General features: G+C 37.1%; 1 protein-coding gene across 3 annotated transcripts; it reads left to right on the top strand.

Annotated features, from left to right (window-relative positions):
• Nucleotides 1-742: 742 nt before the first annotated feature.
• NSUN6 (NOP2/Sun RNA methyltransferase 6) lies at nucleotides 743-21,429 on the top strand. Of its 3 annotated transcripts, XM_041408470.1 has the most exons (13): nucleotides 753-762; nucleotides 1,980-2,048; nucleotides 2,774-2,881; nucleotides 3,600-3,755; nucleotides 5,412-5,491; nucleotides 6,219-6,328; nucleotides 8,983-9,136; nucleotides 10,623-10,704; nucleotides 11,691-11,810; nucleotides 14,823-14,967; nucleotides 16,658-16,806; nucleotides 17,606-17,731; nucleotides 20,877-21,429. In XM_041408470.1, the coding sequence occupies exons 3-13, from the start codon at nucleotides 2,807-2,809 to the stop codon at nucleotides 21,087-21,089; spliced, it is 1,410 nt and encodes a 469-aa protein (XP_041264404.1). In that variant the 5' UTR covers nucleotides 753-762; nucleotides 1,980-2,048; nucleotides 2,774-2,806; the 3' UTR covers nucleotides 21,090-21,429. The 3 variants fall into 3 exon arrangements, with proteins under 3 accessions (XP_041264406.1, XP_041264404.1, XP_041264403.1); XM_041408472.1 differs by lacking the exon at nucleotides 1,980-2,048 and having other exon boundaries at nucleotides 743-762; XM_041408469.1 differs by lacking the exon at nucleotides 753-762 and having other exon boundaries at nucleotides 1,873-2,048.
• The last annotated feature ends 31 nt before the right edge of the window (nucleotides 21,430-21,460 follow it).

The following is a 21,460-nucleotide window of genomic DNA, read 5'->3' as shown; positions in this document are numbered from 1 at the left end:
CCCGCCCCCGCCGGCGCGGCCCGCGCGCGTCACTGCGGCGTCATGGCGGCGGCAGGGTGTCTGAGGGGATAGTTGCGAGCTTTCCACCGGGGCTGGAAGGGTCTGCGGTCGGCACGCTCGGGAGGACGGAGCCGCCCCGCAAGGGACGAATGCTGCGAGGAGCGCTAGGCCCCCGCCGCGGTGGTCGGTGCCGGAGTGGGAGGCTGTGGCAGCGCGCTTTGGCCAGCCCCGTGTCCTCCAGCCTTGCGGTGCTGTGGCCGGTCCAAGGCCCGTGCCGTTGGGAAGGGTGGAGGGTTTTAGGGCAAGCAGTGCTCCCGTGTACAGTAAAACTTTCGAAAGCAGCGGATTCGCGCTCAGGGCTGTGCTGCAGGTTCCTGTACTGAGCTCTTGCGGGTGTGCCCACCCGGGCTTCCTCCCAAGCAGCACCTTGGGGAGGGTCAGTGAGCACGAACCCGCTCCGCCCCAGCGAGCGAGCCCGCAAGCACTGAGGTGCAGAAGCGGTGGAAGTACAAAACCTGTTACTTTAATCCACTCGGCAGAATTTCAGAAAACAAAAAACAAAAACAAAAACAAAGGATAATAATTAAAAAATTAAGGGATGTCAGCAACGTCTATGTCCGATAAGCTCGGGAGCCCCGCGGGCTCTGCTGCGGTGGGAGCACGGGGGCTGCGCCGCGGCGTGCCCGGCTCCATGGCGACACCGGCGGGCGGCACTTCCTGCTGCCGCCCGGAGGAGGCGGGCCCGGCGGGCCCTGGCGGTAGGTGTGTGTCGGGCGGTGGGTCCGGGTCTGCGCGCCGCTGCGGGCGGGCTGAGCGCCCTCCGGTCCGGTCCCTGCGTGTTCCGCCCTTCTCGTGGAGGCCCGGGCCGGACCCGCGCCCGTGTGTCCGGATGAGGCCACCGTCGAGGATGAGGCGGCGGTGGCGGTGGCGCGTCCCGCTGGGGTGCGGCCGCCTCCCGGGTACCTCTGGGCTGAGGCGCAGGGTCTCGGGGGACTGGGAAGAGCTGCGCTTCCCCTTCCTCCCCGCTCCCTGATTTTTAAATAACGGGCGGGCGAGGGAATAAAGGAGGGAGCCCCGTATTCCGCTCCCTGCGACAGTGACCGCACTGTGGTTTTCCTCGTGTGGCAAAGGTTGGGCAGGGAGGTTTGAAAATCTAGCTCGATATCTCTGATGCTGGCTGCGTGTGACTGCTGGTAGCGTTCATGTGCGTAGCTGGATCGAAGCCCTGGTCCGGCAGGGCTTCGATCGCGTTCCCCGCTGCAGTTCCCCACAGAGGCACATGAAAATCAGTGAAAAAAAAAATCTTTTCTTCTAAAATCCGTCATAACTTTTCTGGGGCAAGGTGTACGGCACAGCAGGTCTGGAGAAAAAAAAAACCCCAAAGAATACTCAGGTACTGGGAGCCTGCCTCCTGCTGAGCCTTTGAAGTCTGATTCTTGTACTTGGCAGTAGGGGCACTAGGCAGTGTCCCTCATCAGCCGGGCTTCCTGCTCTCTCTGAACTTAAAAGCAGCTGTCCTGTCCCTTCTCAGCTATGTTCCAGAGCCTCAACATTGCCTTCATAATGTAAATATTGAAGTCACTCACAGGGCTTATAAACACCACATTTCTACGAGTTTTCAAATGTCTGCTTATTTTCAGGATTCCAATTCTTTTAAAAAATTTAGAATGGGTGGGATTTTTTTAAGGGCTACTTTATTATGCCTCTGAAGAAAAGCCTTTTGAAATGGGGCCATATGGGGGTCTTTTTGTGAGTTTGTTTGTTTTTGTAATGTAGGCATTCTAGGACAACAGGCACATGGTATGTCACATTTTCTGAAATGTTAAATCTGAGCTTTGGTGATTTCAGTTGTATCTGCTGTTAGATTGTAGTACTATTGTGCTACTATTAGTTTTCCTGGCAATAGCAGGGGAAATTCTTGGCATTTTGTTAGCCTGTAAAAAGAAGTTAATTCAATTACAGTTTCTTTCTTTCAATAGCTGCTAATGTTGCCGAATAAGGCTTTGAAATTCCTACTCATGAAACTTGACCTTTGTCTAGTCTCAAAAGTAGGTCTACATAAGGTGACATTTTTTAGACTTAAGATTTGAATTGAATTGGAAATATTAAAAATAAAAAAATATTCTTGAGGGGTTTTGTATGATAGAAGTGACTAATAATCACTTATTCAAATAAAATGAATACCAAACATTCTGATCTCTCTTAGTATATTTAGTGCAATGAAAATATATTTCAGTAGTCAAAATTCCTTATTATGAATGGAATAAACCTAGAGTGTTGTTCTCTCTTCCATTTAAGTTGTTGTAAGCAAATTTAAATTTTCAGGTACTCTCATTTCAGACTGAAATGTATATAATTTGTCAAAATTTTTGATGGGTGGGCAGATACCATTTGGGAAGATAACTGTATTTTATTACCTACAGAGAAAAATGGTGAAGTGTGAAATCTCTGTCAGGACTGAGCTACAATAGACTTTATATCTGGGCTTTTCATGAGGAATTAAAGCTACATCTTGAAATTTCCTGTACCTTTTATCCATGTATTTTTTTCACGAGATAGCTTGAAGATTTATTTTAAGGATCAGTAGAATTTTTGTAATTGAGATGTTAAGAGTCTTATCCTGACCAATATTTGGAAATTTGAGTGCAATAAAATTGCAGTATTAAAATAGGAAGAATCAGAACCAACAGCTTAGTTTGTGGGTACATCTTGTGTTAAATTTATAAACTTAGATAATATGATAATCACAAAGAAAATACTTTGCTTGTTTCAGTTCCTTGCCAGCAGATTTAAAAACTAAAAGAAGATGTCCTTTTTCCCTAAAATCGTTTTCCAGTATGAAGTTCAAGAGTATCTCGCCAAAGTGTTCAGAAATAATGAGGTATGTTACATAGTTACCCCTAACCATCACAAAATAATAAATTTTTGTGTAACTTTAATACCTTACAATAAAATATTATCTTGACATTAAACACAGACTTTTTAATATAAAATATTTCTATATTTAAAATACAAAATTATTATTTATGCCCGTTGACTCAAAGTAGCATACAAATATTTAAATTAAATTGATTATAAATCAGAGAAGTCAGTTTTGGATCCCACTGAGGATTGGATCATAGATAATTAAGCACATATACACCACATAATATTGACAAGAAATACTCCCTTACCCAGTGTAGAATACTACAGACAATCTCATTAATTCCTAATGCCAAGGAGAAAAAAATGGCTTTTTAATGTACAGGTTTATCAGTATGAAAGTTACTGATTCATAGATTGGAATTTAGTTTTCCATTTCCTTAGGGCTGGTCTATGCACAATAGCAGAGAGCTCTCTAGCAGTTGCTTTGGTACTTGCTGCAAACTGTTTGCAGTGATTTTGCTGATACAGCTGTTTTTCCAATAAGTATTTTTTCAGGAAATGTATGAGGCTTCCAGTGGAATTAGGCTTCCAGACATAGACATTTGTCATTATTTCACACCACATGGCCATATCCCTCAATTGCTATGGAATGTTTATTCAGTGGGGTTCTTTTGCATTGAGCAAGAGGCTTCTGAGTGAATCTCCTGATATAAAATCTCTTCTTTAACTTTCAGCTTATCACTGCTTTAGGTGCACAGGAGGCAGAGAAAAAATACCAGTCTCTGTTAAGTCATCTATCTCATCCACCAGCTTTTACAACTGTAAGAGTAAATACCCACTTGGCCTCAGTGAAACATGTGAAAAAATTGCTGTTTGAAGAGATCCAGAAGGTTTGTGCAATTTCTTTGTTACAGCAAAACCAGCAGGGTATTTCATCTTAACATGAGACCTTTTCATTACTGAAAACTGTACCTTACCTCAATGCATCCAGTGGTATTAACATCATTCAATCACACTGATTTCCTGCCAGCATTAAGCATTAAATGAAAATTTATTGTGTACCAGTATCCCGCATGTCATCCCTCCAAGAAAGGCAACAACAGAGGGAAAAGGCATCCAACTCTTTTTGTATGGCAGATCTAAACCCTTGATAGGATTGATAGGATTTGCTGTGGTAAATAATGTAAATGATAATAAATAAATAATGGTAAGAGAAGATGACAGATAAAAAGTGTACCTCAGTGTGCTGTCTTCAGCATGCGTAGAAGTTTTGTTTAAGACTGAAGGAGAATGCCTGTATATCTAGATATCATTGGAGAAACTGTTCAGGAAAGTGGGAAAATTGGTATGTTTTGGAAATTGGAGCCATGGTGATGCTTTGGAGCCACTGTATTTTCTTTATTTAAACCTGTTTTTAATCCTTATATAATTTTCTGGATTTTCACTTATCTTAATTAAACATTTATTTATCTGGTAATACGTAAACAATTATGTTTAAGAAATGTATTATTTTGAAATTGTGTTCTAGATCTTCACTCTGTCTAAAAAAGATCTGGTTCTTTAAGTAAATCATTAATGCTAGTGGGTGTACAGGGAGCTTTTGCATGACAGGAGCCAAGACATTTCTGTGATGCAGAGGGAGTTGACAGTGTTCTGCTGGCTGGGATGGTAATGTGTTCTGCTAATTTTATTTTGATTGTAGAAGTCTGGAAATGGATATTGCAGGGTTATATTTTCTTTCAAGGGAAAAGGCTTTGCTGAAAACTGACTTCAGACCAGCTTTTCAATAACTTATTGTATTTTTAAATGTGATTACATGATAGAAAAGGAAATCACATAACGTTTTTGAACAGAAGTATCATCATAGATTGTTTCCTTTGCTAAGAGAAAATATTTATTTGATGCAAGCTGATTTATGGTTTTACATACTTTAAGGTTGTATTTTAGAAGGCTCAGATGAGAAGACATAATTTTGTTTAAATCCTGGAATCTTTATAAAACGGCAATTTTTTATTCAGCTAAATACTTAACTCACCTAACGGTGCCCAAACTTGGCCTGACAAGAAAAATGAAAAGTATTGCCAGCATGGCCTATTATGTAAGACAAACAATTAATGAGTGGAGTTAAACAGTGGCTTGTACTAATAACGTTTGAGAGTTAACACAGAATACACCCAAGCTTCTAAGGTGGTGTCACTGTGTGTTCTGACAACAACTCGATCTTCTTCCAGAAGGAAGCAAAAACCAGTGATTAGGTTATGAGTGTCAACACTCTCCCACTCCCTGAAGTGATTTCTCAGTCAATCTCTTAGTGGTCTTGTTATTTCTGAATTTGTTGAATGTTTAGTCTTTTGCACCAGAACTTTTAATATATAATGCCCCCTTGCACACTATTTCCCAGCTGCTTTTAACTGTTGTCACTACTTTTGTGGTTTGTGCTCTACACCTAGAAATTATGAATGGAAAAATGGGTTTCAATTTCATTAAGTGTGTAAATATTAAGTTTATTACTAGTGCTTACTAATTATATTTTTTTAATGAAACAGCAATTTAAAGGACTATGTGTTCCAGTTCTCGAGCACCCAAAACTTCAAGACATTTTACTAATTCCTGTCATTGGACCCAGGTTTGAAATTTTCAGTTTTTAGCCTTAAAATGTTGTGTAACACAGTTTTCTTACATATTTCTTGTTAAACAGTTATAATAACTAACTCTCTATAACTGAGGCACAACTTCATTTTTATTATGACCTGGTGGACAGTCCATACACTAACCAGGTCAGAGTTTTAGTCCTAAAACATGAAAGAAAACATAGAGTTCTCTCCTTATTTATAAGACTAATATTTTAGGGGGGAAAAGTGACATGTATGCATCCTCCCTGGAAAGCCAGGTAGGTGTCAGATAGAAGAGCCAAACTTCTGTGGTGGAATACAAAAACTATGTATAAGTACAGGCAGCGTTTTCTTCCACTGGAAGAAATCAAGTGAAATCAAGAGTTCCTCAGCAGCTGTTAAACACAAAGTCACTTCACAATCATCTGGCATAGGAAGGGATAGAGGACTATTTCTCCATCCCAGTATAATTTATTTGTATTCCTGTATCAGGTTCATAGTAGTGGCAGAATGTGCCAGAATCTGCATTATTTTGAGATTGGTTTTCTTCTTGACTCTTTCCTGTGATTTCTCTAGAACTAAAATAAATATTTTAAATGCAATACATGATAGTTAACTACCTTTTCTCTATTATATCTGATAAAAACCATATTTGTGAACTAGAGTTTACTTGGGGAGTGTTTGGCTTTTTTTTTTTCAGTATACTTTTCTTTTTTACTCAACTGCATTTTGTATTTCTAGGCGAGATTTAAAAAAACATGCATCTGAAGTCATAGTTGGAGCCCAGTGTGGATATGCAGTACTTCGAGGAGCACACGTTTATGTCCCTGGAATTGTATCTACCTCAAGATGTAAGAGTTCTCTAAATACACCCAATTATGTTGTAAAGATGGCAGAAAAAGTGGCACCCTTGAATAATAGATAAATGAATAGTGACACAAAATTGTTTTCTATTCTCAGCTGAAGTTAATTTTACAGTTGTGGTTTATGGCGATGAGACTTTTAAAAGTTTTTCTGGCTTTTTTTTCTTTTATATTTTCACTATTTTTCAATTTACTTATAGTAAGTTATATGTAATTATTTCTCACTGGCCTGGCCTGTTTTAAGTTCCTTTTTCCATACAATTCGTGGCTGAAGTATTAGTTCTCAAGAATTTCAATTTCATTTCAAAATATTTTTAAAGAGAATTTTCAAAATAAAACCAGTTTTAATGAGTGTTTTTTAATGAGTGTTTTTTACTACTAAATACTGTAACTTTTAATAAGGATATTAAGTTGAATAAAGTTACAAAATTGGTTGCTTAAAAAAAAAAGGGATACCACATCTGCATGGTGACTAGGTGTGTCTTGATTATTTAATAGATACAGATTTTTTATTTCTTCACTCAGTCCTAGAGCCACTTACCCTGATTTAAGTTACAAATCAAAAAAACCACAGATTTTTTTTTCTAATCCATTGGGGAATCATTTGTTTATCTAAGAGAGATGTAGTAAAAATATTTTTTTCATTGATGAGAAGAAATTTATGCCAGTTTTCATGTCAAATTCTTAAGAAATGGAAATTATGCATCAATGCCTGTGAGACAAGATTAAAAAAATCTACATATGCATGCTTTTTGTTCAGCAACCTATTTTTGTTCTTTAAATGTCAAATTAACTTTATGTAAAACCAGTATAATTTTGGATGATTCACCTTATTAGTCTATTGTGATGAGATCTAGTGATCATCTTGATTCTTATTATTAAACAAAATGAGTCAGAAAAGCATTTGTCAAGTCACTTCATTTCCTTTCAGGAAAAAACCTTCAAGAAGTTTTAAGCATGTGCTTAAGTCCAATTCACTGAACAGGAATGTTTTTCAATCTAGGGCTTGATAATGAAATAAGTACATTGGCATAGCAGTTGTTAGAACTGCTTATTTAGAGAACCCCATAAATATTCAAATTCTTCTTTGAGTCAGCTAGTGATTTATCATAATTGCCACATGTAATTATGCATGTAATATCAATTCAAAGAAAATAAAGATACTATAAAACTTATGGAACACTTCAGGGGAATTGCAGATAAGAAAATAAAATAAAAGGGCACACTACCCACTTGATGCCAAATATAATAAAGCTGTATTAAGCACAGATGGTCTAACTAGGAAAAAAAATAGTCCATCAAGAACACATATTTAATCACTGAACTTGCAATCCAAATGAGTGTAAACTAATGATCAGGGGGCTTTGAGCTTAATTTAACTAATCAAACTCTAACCTTTATGTTTGTGGAATGCTGCTATAATCTACAGAAAACTTAAAAATCCTATGCAGGACTAGTGCATTTTGAAAGGATGATTGTCAGCAGAGAGTGAAATAAAATAATTTATGTTTGAATACTGCAAAAAACTTTGACAGATATGGAAGAGTTAAATTGCTGCAGGTTTTTGTTCAGTGAAGTTTAAGCAGACATTAATACTGAGCAATCACATAATGGTTTGTGTCGCATTGTGTAAAAATAAATAGTGTAAAAAATATATTTTCAATGGCTACCCAACAAACACTACAATTTAAGAATTTCAGGACATTTGGGCATAATCAGAAGGTCACCTGAAAATGGGGAAAAGTATTCTCTGGTGCAGTTCCGAGAACTCTTGGGAAGCTGAACTGCCATTATCTTGTTATATCTTCTTGTTCCTCTAGCCTGTCAGCACCTCAGAAGTGCAATTTTGGAATTTTTTTTTATTGCTGTCAGAAGAGGCCTTTATTTTTAAGCATATTTTTCAGCCAGTCAACACATAGCACTTGTTCACTGTTATGTAAAATCACCTAAACCATCCCTTTTGTATTTTTTTTCCGAACTCAGAAAGTTTGTTAAGTCTGTAGGAATACACTTAGAGTTTGGTGTATATTTACATATTTTACTGATCTGGTGGATTTTAATTGGAGATATAAAACACTCTAAGATTATTGAGAACAGCAATTCTCTTAAAGGGAAGAGAGCCACACCAGAACAAGAATATATAATCACTTGTGTCAAAGCAATAAGTAGTTAGAGAAAAAGCAGCTATAGCCATGTTCTAGGTGGCTATTTGAGAGGTCATTAGATAAATTTAGTATTCCTGCCTTTCTTCAGTAAGGGTGAGGAGTGTGATTTCACGTACTTGTGTGCTTGGAGCACATGTGGGGGACTGGATCCTGAAAGGTGTGCCTAAAACTTTTGGGTGACCTTGACTTGATAAAATAAAATGCAGGTTTGTGTAGCCTCTTGGAAAACAAGACACAGTGCCTGACTTGCACCTTGGTGTCTCTCAGTACCTCCAGTGGTTTGTTAGCTGTCATTCACTGTGTAAAACTTTAAAGCTTTATATCAGTTGATCTTCTTTGATTACATTTAGAAAGTGTGAAGTTTGGTATGATAGAAGAGTTGAAATAAGTAGTCTACTGAAAACCCTAAGTTACTTGGTCACTACTGTTTTGTTAAATGTCTTAATGATTTCGAGCTTTCCATTTTCCTTTGTGCAGTTGTGAAAGCTGGAGATCTGGTTTCAGTGTACTCAGATATTGAAGGGAAATGCAAAAGAGGAGCCAAAGAATTCGATGGAGTCAAAGTTTTCCTTGGAAATGGGATTTCAGAACTCAGCCGCAGTGAAATCTTCAGTTCAAGTGGCCCATTGAAGTAAGTCCATTGTAATTGCAATCTACGTGTAAAAATTTGCAAAGGGAAGGAAGAAGGGGAAAACACTTTGAATTATTTTGTAGCCTATGTGAAGTCAGAAGATGGCATTACACATTGGGATTTCCAATATGTTTTGGTAAGCTGTTAGTTTCATAGTGGGATTCAGATACCAATTTACTTGAGAGGTGGGAGGAAATAAGTGGGAGTCTTTTAATAATTTATGTTTATTCAGTTCAATAATATCAAACAGAACTGACAAATGTTCTCACTCTGGCAAAATTGCATTTTGGTGAATTGTATTGTACTACTTCCCTCTTTGGATGGAACAGAAGTGCAGCCTTGTCAATTTCTCCATCTTTTAAAAATATCTGTAGAGGTTCTTTTTTTTTTTTTTTTGGCGCGACAAAGGACAGAACATAAGGTCGGGTATCATAAAAAAATTACTAACATTTGCCAAAGTAGTTACCTATTTCAAGATTACTTGCTTTTCTATTTTGTTGGTGAAGCATATGGTTTTTCCTCTTGTGTCACCTAAAACACATAGAAAAAGTAATGTAAAAGACTGTGGATGTCAAATTAATGACCAAGACTTTACTTCCTGAGAACAAGCTACAAAAGTTCTTTTGAAAAAAAAGTACATTTCCAGAGAATTTCTGATTTATGAGAGCTTAAATATAGTAGGAGTAGTGGTAGGATGTAGCTGTTGAGTTGCTGACATGGAACAGCAGTATGTAACACTAAATCTGGTGTCTGCAAGTTTGCTTTCTCATATCCTTTCTTCCCATTGGACTGTCCAGTACAGAGGCAAAATAATACTCTTTCTCTTTAGTAATCTTTGTTTGTAGACTCAGAGTTGCTTTTGCATAGTTTTCTCTTTATTGTTATCCATTTCCTAGTACATTGGTTTAACAATTATATCTGCGTCACAATTTCATCCATATTTAAAACTTTTAGGTGACTTCTAATTTCAAACCATAGCTTTGCAGGCAAATCAATGTTCTTGCAAGGCTTTTCATATAGGATTTCTGTAGTAATTTGACTGAAATCTCAGGAATTTAGGAAATGGAGTAAAATCTAAGTAGGAAATCACATGCCAGTGCTCTAGTGCATACACATGGCTCACCAAAAGCAGTTATGGATTGAAGTTAAGATATTTAGGTCTGGTTTTATGCATTTCTTTACAGTATCAAGGCTTGAATTACATCTTGGTTTATCCTGTGTACAGAACCAGAAATTTGCTTTATGTAATTTTACAGATAGTTCCAATTTATTGTGTAATTATTTTTTGCCATGATTTACTCAACTTAATGATGTCATTTTAGAGAATATCATATTACAAAATAATAGAAGTATTTTTCTTGGTTGTTCTTTCATTCTTGTAAGATTGTTGTCTCAGGTTGCTATTTGTAAGCATGATGATTATAATTGACTACTGTTAAGATGCATAAAACTGAGTAATAGAATGTTTTTTTTTCATGTTTTTCAGGGGGCTGGGCATAAGAATGATAGAGCCAGTCTACCTTAGTCCTTCATTTGACAATGTGCTCCCTAGTCATTTGTTTTTACAGGTATGTTTGTTCCAACACCAAAAGTCTGTACTATTTACAGAATAATGAATATTCTCTAGCACATATTCATAGTTTCTACATTTCTTGTGCTTTGTAGCACCTAATTCAGTCTTTGGATGTGAGGAACACAAAGAATTTAAAATTAAGTCAGTATCTACATGTAGGTGGTTTAATCATACTGTGTCTGAGAGTTGATAAGGGATTTCAAAGCAACATAAGAGATAATCACTTAAAAATGTAGAAATTCCTTTTGCACAGATACTCTGCATAGAACTATTAGTTTTTGGAATTTGCCTATGAACCCTGCAATATGAGCCCCTTTCAAGGTACATAATTCTGTAGATACTCAGGAAAATCTCAAAATATTAGGTTGATTTGAAGCTGTTATTTAAGTATTAAAGACAACTTTAAAAGGTTTTTATGCCTTTGTGTTGAACCTGAGAAGAAAGTATTTCCATATTGTCTGAAGTGCAGTACTATGCACAATTATTGCACATGATTTCTCTTCAGTGCAGCCGTTCTGTTTATACAATTAATAGCACAATTCAGCTTCTTGCTACTTTAATTCAGCAGGCTTAGACTTCTGCAGTTTGATCTGCACCAATATGTTAATACAGTAAATATTCCAATAAACAAGTTAATATAAAGTGTTTTTAATAAACAGAGCTGCTGTGCTCTGTGCCAGTATCAGCTTATTTTAGTTGGACTTTTAGCACTGTAGTCTCCTCAGTCATAAGCTCTTAAACTTCAGTCATAAATACTCAGACATAGCTTTAAATAAAAAATGAACCACTGGAGACTACTTACGTACACTGTCCGTTATATATAATACAAATAGTTCATTTTCTGTCAAAGAACTGAGAGCATTATCATAGGTGTCTTCCCTGCTGGATGAATTGTATTTTTAAATGTGTTTGCCATTCCTTAATAAAGGAGTTGGTGCAGAGTTTAAAGTTTGAATTCTCCCATATTTGTTTTTATTACAGAATTTACCTTCTGTGGTTGTGAGTCATATTTTAAACCCTCAACCAGGAGAGAAAATTTTGGATATGTGTGCTGCACCTGGAGGAAAAACAACCCATCTTGCAACACTGATGCATGATCAGGTAGGAGAAGTAATTTGGCATTTTCTAAGGAAGAAAGTCTGATCGCTGTTCATTTGTATAGCTCTCTTCACTTAACTATTAGAATGCACAGATAATTTACAGCAGCAAAAAATTAATATTTTGACATTTTACTTACCAATGTATTTTGCTACACATCAGTTACTGAAATGGGAAACAGACAATCTTTATTAAGTATTCACCATCAGCTATCAAATCTTATTTGCTACAGATTGATAGTTGAAATTTATCTAATTTCACTTTTTAAAATGTTATTGAATTATTTTGAATAATATAATTTTTTACATGCAAGGGATAGTTATGCAAGAATATGCTGGATTCATGAAACTGAGATGCATAAAAATCAGGGGTTACTACTGTGTGCCAGAGAAACACAACTCTCTACAAAAACTTACTAAAATATTTCTAATCCAATTAGGATTGTTCTCAGTGAGAATTATCAATTCTGCTGAGAGTAGGCTGAATTTCTGTCATTCTGTGATAGAATGTCACAAAATCCAAAACTATCTAATGAGAAAGCAATAAAAATTAGAAGAAACGAAAAGTATGTAGAGAAAGACAAAGGAAAGGAGAATGTAATAAGAGTGTAAATATAGGATTACAGCTTTGCGTATGTTGAAGTGTTATGTGCACAGTGAAATACAGAAATGCAGGTTACTCTTCTCTAGCAGAGGAGAAAAGCATGTAATATTTCCTCTAAATTTTTGTAAGGCTTTATTATTTTTATTGAAATAGGGTTATTAGAATATATCAGATTGTTTAGAAGTCTTGCAGTTAGATTATGCAGTACTTTGACAGGTGCCTGTGCATAAATGTGAAGGCACAGCATGTAATGGTATGAATGTATTGAGAAAAGGCATGTATTCAGTTCTGTGATGGTTTGTCTGTAGAAGTGGTTTTTTTCCATCAGTGTGGAACAATGGGAAGGCATTAAAAATGCATTAGACAGTCATTAGACATTATACATATATAAAGCTTCCAGTAAAGAATTTCAGTGTGATAAATAAAGGAAGTCTGCAAATCATATATTTATGTCATGGTTTCATTTACATCTGTATTTTTTTCCATCTGTGTATCTACACTTTGTATATTGCAAAACTGCTTTTTCCTTATTCACTTCACATATTTTGATTGTGCTTGCCTGCAGCTAATGTGGTAAAGATTAAGAATACAGATGGTAAATATTTATCTCACTTGATTTTCATTTTCTGAGTATATAATTTAATTTAAGATATGGAGGATAAAGGTATGGAAAAAAACCACTTATTTTTTAAGAATGTGGATTTTAAATTCCATTCACAGATTTTCCATACTGATGCTTCACAGCATATTAAACCATTAACATTTCAGAAGATTTAAATCACTCTTACTTTTTTGTGATATAATTGTAAACATTTCTATATTGTTTTTAAATTATATAACCAAGATGTAAGATTACTCTGTAATGTTAAGAACTCTAAAATAAGATTAGGGAATACTTAAAGCTTGAGAATTTATTACTAACTGCATCCCAGTTTAGACCACTGTTTATTCCAGATGACTCCTAAGTAGTTGTTCTGGCAGTGGCTGGCATGGGCCAAATGGAGAAGAGTTGTCTTGCAGCTTGTTCTTTTCTCTGGAGAAAAGAACAGAGAAGCTGTGAATAGTCCATCCCTCAAAGGGTTCAAGGCCAGCTTGGATGGGGCTCTGAGCAACCTGCTCTAGCAGAAGGTGTCCCTGCTCATGGCAGGTTGGTTGAACTAGATAATCTTGAAGATCCCTTCCAACCCAAACCATTCTATGATTCTATCATCTCTTTGTCTCTACAGTATGCAGAGATGTCCAGCAAATCCACTGTTATTGCAACAGACAAACCTTTGAAGGCCAGTCAGGTCCTAGAGCATGTGCAATAGGTTGAATGGTGCTTGGGGACAAGCAGGAGGTGATTTGGCTCACGGCAGCTGAAGACTGGACACCAGACACAACCTAAATCCATTCTTACCTCTCAGTCTTTGATCTGCATATTGCCTAACATGACATACAGATAGCAGCTTATCTTTACTGATTTTTTTTTACTTTTTAAACTATCTTAGTCATTTTACCATTCTAGAAGCCTTTAGGAGAGCCATCACCAAATAGAAAAAGTTGTTGTTTTCTCAGCATACTGTGTTTGCTGTATCAAGTCTACTACAAGTTTTTGGTCGGGTTGTTCTAGAAGCCTTTAGGGGAGCCATCACCAAATAGAAAAAGTTGTTGTTTTCTCAGCATACTGTGTTTGCTGTATCAAGTCTACTGCAAGTTCTGTTCTGGATTTTACTTATGCTACTTTTTCCTTTCCTTTGTGTTCACAGATTTCATGTAGCAGGTAGTGGTGTGTGTCTTTTTTGATTTATTTTGGGGGAGGAAAAAAAAATCTTATTTTTACATAACAGGAATTGTGTAATTGTGATTTCCCTCCCCTCACCTCTAAACTTATTCTAGTATTTGCACTATTTCCTGAAGTTACTTGAGTGACAATTACTGCAAATATTCCAATATGTTATGAGTCTGAGCAAGTCTGAGACGTTGCTGTGGGCCTCATTTCCTCAGCACTGAGCTGTAGTGTGATCATATTTCCTACCCTCTCCATACAAATTTAAAACCTGTTGACCTATTTTACTATGTATTTGAGGCTTCTACCCTCATTCAAATGATTAAATTTTTATTTTAGTGCCCAGTTCTGCAGTTCAAAGCAAACAAAAAGAAACAAACAACAAAACCACTTGCCAGAAGTCAGATATTACAGCATCCCTTAGAGTGCCAGTGCCAAGCAGTCAGAATGTGCACAGCTTCAGACTAATGTGGCTATTGTGTAAAACGTGGGAACAAGGAGTGCAGGAGTGTGGATTTAAGAATAAAATAGTTCTGTAGGGAAGAGTGTGCTTTATCTATTACACTGCCGGGGTTGAGGAAAGGAAATCGGAAACATCCATTTAATCCCTATGCTTTTGATGAAAACTTTGGGATTTTTTTCAGGGTGAAGTTATAGCCATGGACAAGATAGCTAACAAGGTCAAGAAAATCAAGCAGAATGCTGAATTGCTACAGTTGAATTGCATTAAGGCCTTTTGCTATGATGGAACAAAGGCCCTTTCAGTAGAGAAGAGAGAGGATAAACAAGGTAAAATAAACAATTTGGGTAGTAGCTTTTAGAAGAAAATAGTAATGTTTTGCAAAAACAGTATTAAACCTGTCACAGGTTTACAAGTTCTTGAAATCTTGGCAGATACCTAAGTTGCTTCAGCACTGTGAATGCACTTCTATTTTCTACTCTTTTGTGATTATGAGCTTCTGTATGAAGCAAATAGAAAGTCAAATTACCTGTCCTTGTCACAACGTAATATTCTCAAAGAAAATGCATTCCTTTCCCAGATAATATTGAAGACTGAAGAAGCCTTAAAGTTTCTTTCATGATCACATTTAACCCCATACTGGGAAGTTTATGGGCTAGTCTGAGAAAAAAATTATTTTTGCAGACTTGCTTCACTTTTCTGCCTCATAATCCTCATCAGTAAAATGGGGTTATTAATACCTAACTCCCAGGAGTGCTGCAAGGTTTGTTTCATCGATGTTTGTTCAGCTGTTCAAGGGAAAGTTATATACAAGCACAGTGTATTATTTTAAGTAATTTCATTTGCTTTTTGAAGCGATGCAGTTACAATATTGGTTCTGTTCCCATGATGGAATGATTTAAATGGTATCTGCTGCCTTGATTATTTTTAGTTTGTTGTGCAAAGTATGCTGTTCTTTCTCAGTCTATTTTATCTCAAGTCACTGGTTAGGCTAAGTAGGAATCAGATTACATAATTCACCTTCTTTGTCCCTATGCATTGCAGTTATTCCTGCTTTGGAGGAACAAAGGTACTTTCTTAGGAGTCTTTTTATGAACATCAAATATTGTAGGTGGCAAGTAGCAATTACAGAGATTAGCAAGAGCAAGCTGTAATACTGAGAGATAATGAAGGCTTTTCTGTACATTCCTGAAAGTAACACATTACATATTTTGAACATTTTGGTAATGGATCAGAGGTAGATAAACCAGATAGACTCATTTTGTAGTCAGGAAAAAGCTAGATAGCAGTAGTGTGATAATACAAGTTTGGCAGCAGTGATGCTGAGCCATTCTCTCTAGCACTGAGGAGATAGAAACTTCTGGGCTGTTGAGCCATTGGGGTACAGATTAAAGGATAGGCTCTGCATATGGAAGATATATATTGTCATCTAGGTAACAGTCAGAAATTGTTCTCTTCAAAATCCTTTTTGTAATGAATTGTTTGTCCGTGAGAAGTTGCAGTAGTTCATGTGATTATGAGGTGCTTTATTTTATATTGCTATGCATACATCACAAGAAATAGTTATTATAGACATTAATATAGACAGTCCAATTGTTATAAGGCACTCTCAGTGATTAACTACGGGTTTGTCTCAGTGAAGGTTTGCACACTTTTGAGCTGACTGTGGTTCTTTACAGCCTATATGTGCAACTCTGTACCCAGCACCTCTGACCAATCATATTTCAACTAGTTTGATTACTTTTACATTTTACTTTAAAGTTACTAAATTAAGTTTAAGCAAATTGCCTAGTGGAATAGTTTTTGAGCTCATAGAACTTAAACTGTTCAGTTTTCTGGGAGATGAAAACTACCACCAGCAGTGCTGAGGCTTGCCTCTAGCTAAAACTACTTTTGCAGACACTGTCTATAGCACATAAATGTTTTATGTCAAGGAAGCAGTAACAGCTTCTCCTTACCTACAGTGAAATCTCAAGGAAGGAAGCAGCCACATTTTACATTACTGACTCCTTTTTACAGAAGGACCTCCATTCTTACCAGAGTCATTTGATCGAATTCTTCTCGATGCTCCATGTAGTGGAATGGGACAGAGACCAAACATGGCTTATTCCTCAACTTTAAAGGAAGTGACCTCATATCAGCCACTACAGCGCAAGCTTTTCACTGTGGTATGTGTTAAACACTGAGCAGATAAGCTAAGTTGAACACAAATGCTTTTGCAGCATAAAATGTACCCAAAAAATGGTGCCTCATTTTCCCAACTTTGCACCCAGGAAGTATTAGGGTCTTGTTAACCTCTCAGCTCCACCAGATCTTTTGCCAGGTGAAGCCAATTCATTGGAGCATGGTAGAGGTCTGTGTAATCCATAATAAATAAAAAGCTTTGTGTTTTTTTAATTCCCTCAGTTTCATCACTATTTTACATGATAATAATTACAAAGGTCTAAGTCACGGAGCAGGTGACTTAGGAACATGCTAAGGAGTGTGCTTGGGCTGATGCTGAAGGATAAGGTGAAACTTGTCAAAATCTGAATGATACATAGTCAAAGTTAATGACAGCTTGAAAAGCAGCATATATATAGCTTCCATGCCAAATACATGGAAACACTTGACACCTAATATAACTGATATAAGTATTGTGTATCCATGGTTGGCAGCAGGTGGTGAAAACAGATCTAATCTGTCTGGGGTATGCAGAGCTGTACAAATAACAAATCTTACAAGGTGAGTCATCTCAATGACATTAATAAACTGCATGAGCTACAATGCCTCTTTTGAAAGAAGAATCTTTATAATCCATGTTATCCTTTGCTGTATACCCTGAGAGGAATTTGTATCTTAACAGTTTGAGTTTAATTAAGTGTTCAGTTTTAATATTCTAGGTACATGGGTTATTAGTTAATGTTGCTTAATATGAAAGTTTGAAATTTAAAAATAAGCTGAAATATTGTTTATTTCTCCCTGCAGGCAGTGAAGTTGCTGAAGCCAGGAGGTGTTTTAGTATATAGTACATGTACAATTACACTTTCTGAAAATGAGGAGCAAGTTGCTTGGGCCCTGAAAACTTTCCCATGCCTCCAGCTTCATCCACAGGTAATGCTATTTTCAGGGCACTTCACACAATCTAGTGGTCTTATTTTGGAAGTATAAAGTTACATGCTATATTTACTATCAGTAAATCTTTTTATCACCATGGAAAATTTTAACTGCTGTGGATAGAAATAACAGAAGGATTTCTGAGGCTTTTTTTTAAAGTAGGTTTTTGTGCCTTAATTGAGCTTTATTGAGGCATCATTACGTATTTTCCCACTCTATATTGTGAGGTTTTTTTGATTTGTACAACAGTCTTTTAAAACACAACAGGGACAAAAGATAGGTTGTACAGGTTAAAATTTCTCTTGCAAGTTCTTTAAAGCACATATATTTTATTCTCTTCTTTTGCACATTCAAAGGAGAGGTGAAATTTTGGGGTTTTTTTGTTAATGCCACTGAAGTCATGAAGACTTGCATATAAAGTATGGGACATAAATGAAAATAAATTTTTGTTTCAAAGAAGGAGGATGTTATATATATGGGACCTATTTTTCATTTATTTAAAAGGAATGAGGGAAAGAAATTTTTTCAGGTTCAATGTCCCAAGAAGGTACCTTGTCTTTTTTAGAGTCAGCGTCTGCCATTAAGATGTCTGGGAGGAGGTAATATATCTATACTGGCTACAGTTCATACAATTCAGAAATATCTGTTACTTTTATAGTACTTCAAGGGGGTTTATCATCAGACCACGTGTGTCCCACTCCCTCTTTGATGAGGAGTTGGGTGTGGTAGTTGTTTATCATCATGGCTTTGAGGAAAAGTCTAACTCTGATACCTGTTTGGCTTACACATTCTGTGATTACTTGTACCTGTCTTAAGAAGCTTAGATGAATCTTCAACTGAAATTAAAAAAAAAATATACAATAGCTGTACAATGAGAAATTAATATGATAGCTGATAAAGATTTAACAGAACTGAAGCTCTTCATCAAAGCTTTTTATGGTGTGTTCTTATGTCTGTATTCTCACCATCTATTCACCAAGAATTTTTCAGTTCCAGACATTTCAACTGAGATTATACATTCAGCATAACAGCACAAAAAAATCCTCCTGAATAGAATGACAGAGTGAAATATAAGCCTTATTAAGTCAAATGCAAGATTAATTCTTGCTATATAAACTTTCTCTCACCAATAATATCAGTCTTGAATAAAGCACTGTTTTTCACACACACATGCCATATCTGTAAAAATTAATCTTTTACGTATAGTATATTTTAAATGAGATGACATTGAATTGTTTATCCACATATAATTTATAATACCTTATTACCAGGTCCCTACCAGTGTAAAGTAAGGTGATATTTTTTAATGAACATGAAACAGGAGTCTACAGTCTACTTACCTCATGTTCTTTTATGTATTTATTTCCCATATTCTTTAGTCTCAGTGGACGCCTCCTTTTTTATCCAGTCCACTGTTTCTCACTTCCTCAGTTTGGCAACAGATCTTGGAAGCACATATATTGGGTAATGTGGGCAAGGAAAAAACAGGAGATGGAGCCATAAGCATTGCTCTTGTAGGTGGAGGTTACCACATGGCAGCTGCTCCTTTGTGCAGACTTCCTCTTAGGAGTTTACAAAGGAGACACTGTAGATTAGCTTAAATGCAGTAACTTAACTGGAAGGAAAAATGAAAAGGTAGAGGAGGACACTGGTCTGCCTTGAAGCAAGTTACTTGAACCTGTGGAATACTGTTTTCCCTAGACTTTTACCTTCTTTCTATTACATCAAGTTGCTCCCCTTGTCTCCCTTTGTATGTTACTTTTCTCTCAATTTACAATAGACACCTGTGTTTGTCTTTTACCTGGAAAGCATTGAAATCCTGCTGAGGGAAAGGAAGAATCAGTCTGCAGCCCCTTGGCTGCCCAGCTCTCCAGCATGCAGTACGTGGTTAAGCAGCTAACTCGCATCATGTGCTGACTGCGTGAGCTCATGTGTTAGCAAAGTGTGATGGCTGAAAAAACACTCTGCTGTAGGCTGCATTATGGACTACATTAGACTAGATTGACAAAGGAGATCTATTTTTGATATTGCAGTGCCAGCTTTTGCACACTTTGTTCCATCTCCTTACTGAATGCATTGAAAGAACAATCCAGCTAAGAATTATTTTTTTTTCCAGGAATTAGGGTATTAAATAAGAAGCGGTCAAGGCTATTCACAAGAAATATTGAGAAGAGGGCTGGGATTTTAAGTTCTCCTCTCCAGGATTTTGAAGCCTGATGTCATCTCTTGAAATTGATTCTTCCTCTTCTTGTCTGCATCATAGACAGGCACATGTAACAGTAGCCCTATTTACCTTTTAGTCTTATTAAATTACTAGAAAACTCAAAGGTTATGTTTTTCTGCTGCATCATCTGCCAGAATTATGCCTCTTCAGGCAGTAAAATGTTCTGGACTCGGGCTTTAAGTCTCTTCTTTTACTGTGAAGAATCCCAGTATTTTAGGTTGGACATCAGGAAGAAGTTCTTTACAGGAAGGGTGACTGAGTGTTGGAATGGGCTGCCCAGGGAGGTGGTAGAGTCACAGTCCCTGTGGGTATTTAAGGGAAGATTTGACTGCAGTTGGTGCCATGGTACAGTTGACAAGGTGGTATTAGGTCATAGGTTGAACTTGATGATTTCCGAGGTCTTTTCCAACCTAGCTGTCTCTGGAATTCTACTGCTGTTACTGATGATACTGGTAATGGGCTAAGGACTCCCTATTTTTGACTTAACTCATAGCTGTTAAGTCAGTACACAGAAGTGCTGAATCATTTAGAAGTGGCAGCCCTTTAGACTGGCTGTCTGCTGGTAACAGCTTTCTTCGGATGTTTCAGCCCTTGGAGTGCTGAGTTGTTTTAGGATAGTTGTGCACCTATCCTTAAAAAGTACTCTAAACTACAGAGATAAAGTGGATGAGGGGCATCATCACCTCCTCAAAATACTTGTATATATCTTGTCTAAATCTTCTATATATGTTTGAATAATATTGTCCAGATGAAGGCAAGAAGAACCACATTACTTCTGGATCTTCTGGTGTGAATGATACAAGCATAGCTTGTCCATGTGAATTCTTCGGTATCTCTGCATATCCTCAGCAGAATACATTTAGGGCATTTAAGAATTTTAAAGATGCAATAATTTGCTTTTCTTTGTTACTTGAACAGGAACCCCACATTGGAGGAGAAGGCATGAAGGGAGCTGGACTATCACTTGATCAGTTGAAGCTGCTGCAGAGATTTGATCCATCTGCTGTGACATTGCAAGGAATGGATATTAATTCTTTGCAAGATTTCACAGAAGATGACCTGATTTCTTTGGCAAATAAAGACTGTATAGGATTTTTCATTGCTAAATTTATTAAATCGAACAGTAAATAAGGATTTGGGAATGCAACCTGAAAAAATACCTCAGTGAGTCTAAGAACAGCTCAGACGTGAAGTGCCTTTCTTCCTGCTGCAATGTTACCAAGCCAACGGGCTGACGGCAGGGTTGCTATGGCAGCACTAAAATCTGCCAGCTGTTCTGATGGGAAAGAGCCACAGGTTGCAGCAGAAAAGTCATGGCTGGGGGAAGGGTAGTATCATTTGTAAGTCTCCCTCTGCTTTTGTATTTACAGCAGGTCAGTGCCTGAATGACAACTGCGTTCACTCAGACTGCTGTCTGCTCTGGTTTCCCCTTAACTGGTGCGGCAAGCGTAGGAAGGGGATGTAAGCTACTTTACAAAATGCAAACATAAAAAAATAGATGG

This window comes from Onychostruthus taczanowskii, unplaced genomic scaffold, assembly GCF_017590055.1.
Source record: "Onychostruthus taczanowskii isolate IOZ18803 unplaced genomic scaffold, ASM1759005v1 scaffold3, whole genome shotgun sequence".
Lineage (NCBI taxonomy): Eukaryota > Metazoa > Chordata > Aves > Passeriformes > Passeridae > Onychostruthus > Onychostruthus taczanowskii.
This window is presented reverse-complemented; position numbering and strand designations above follow the sequence as displayed.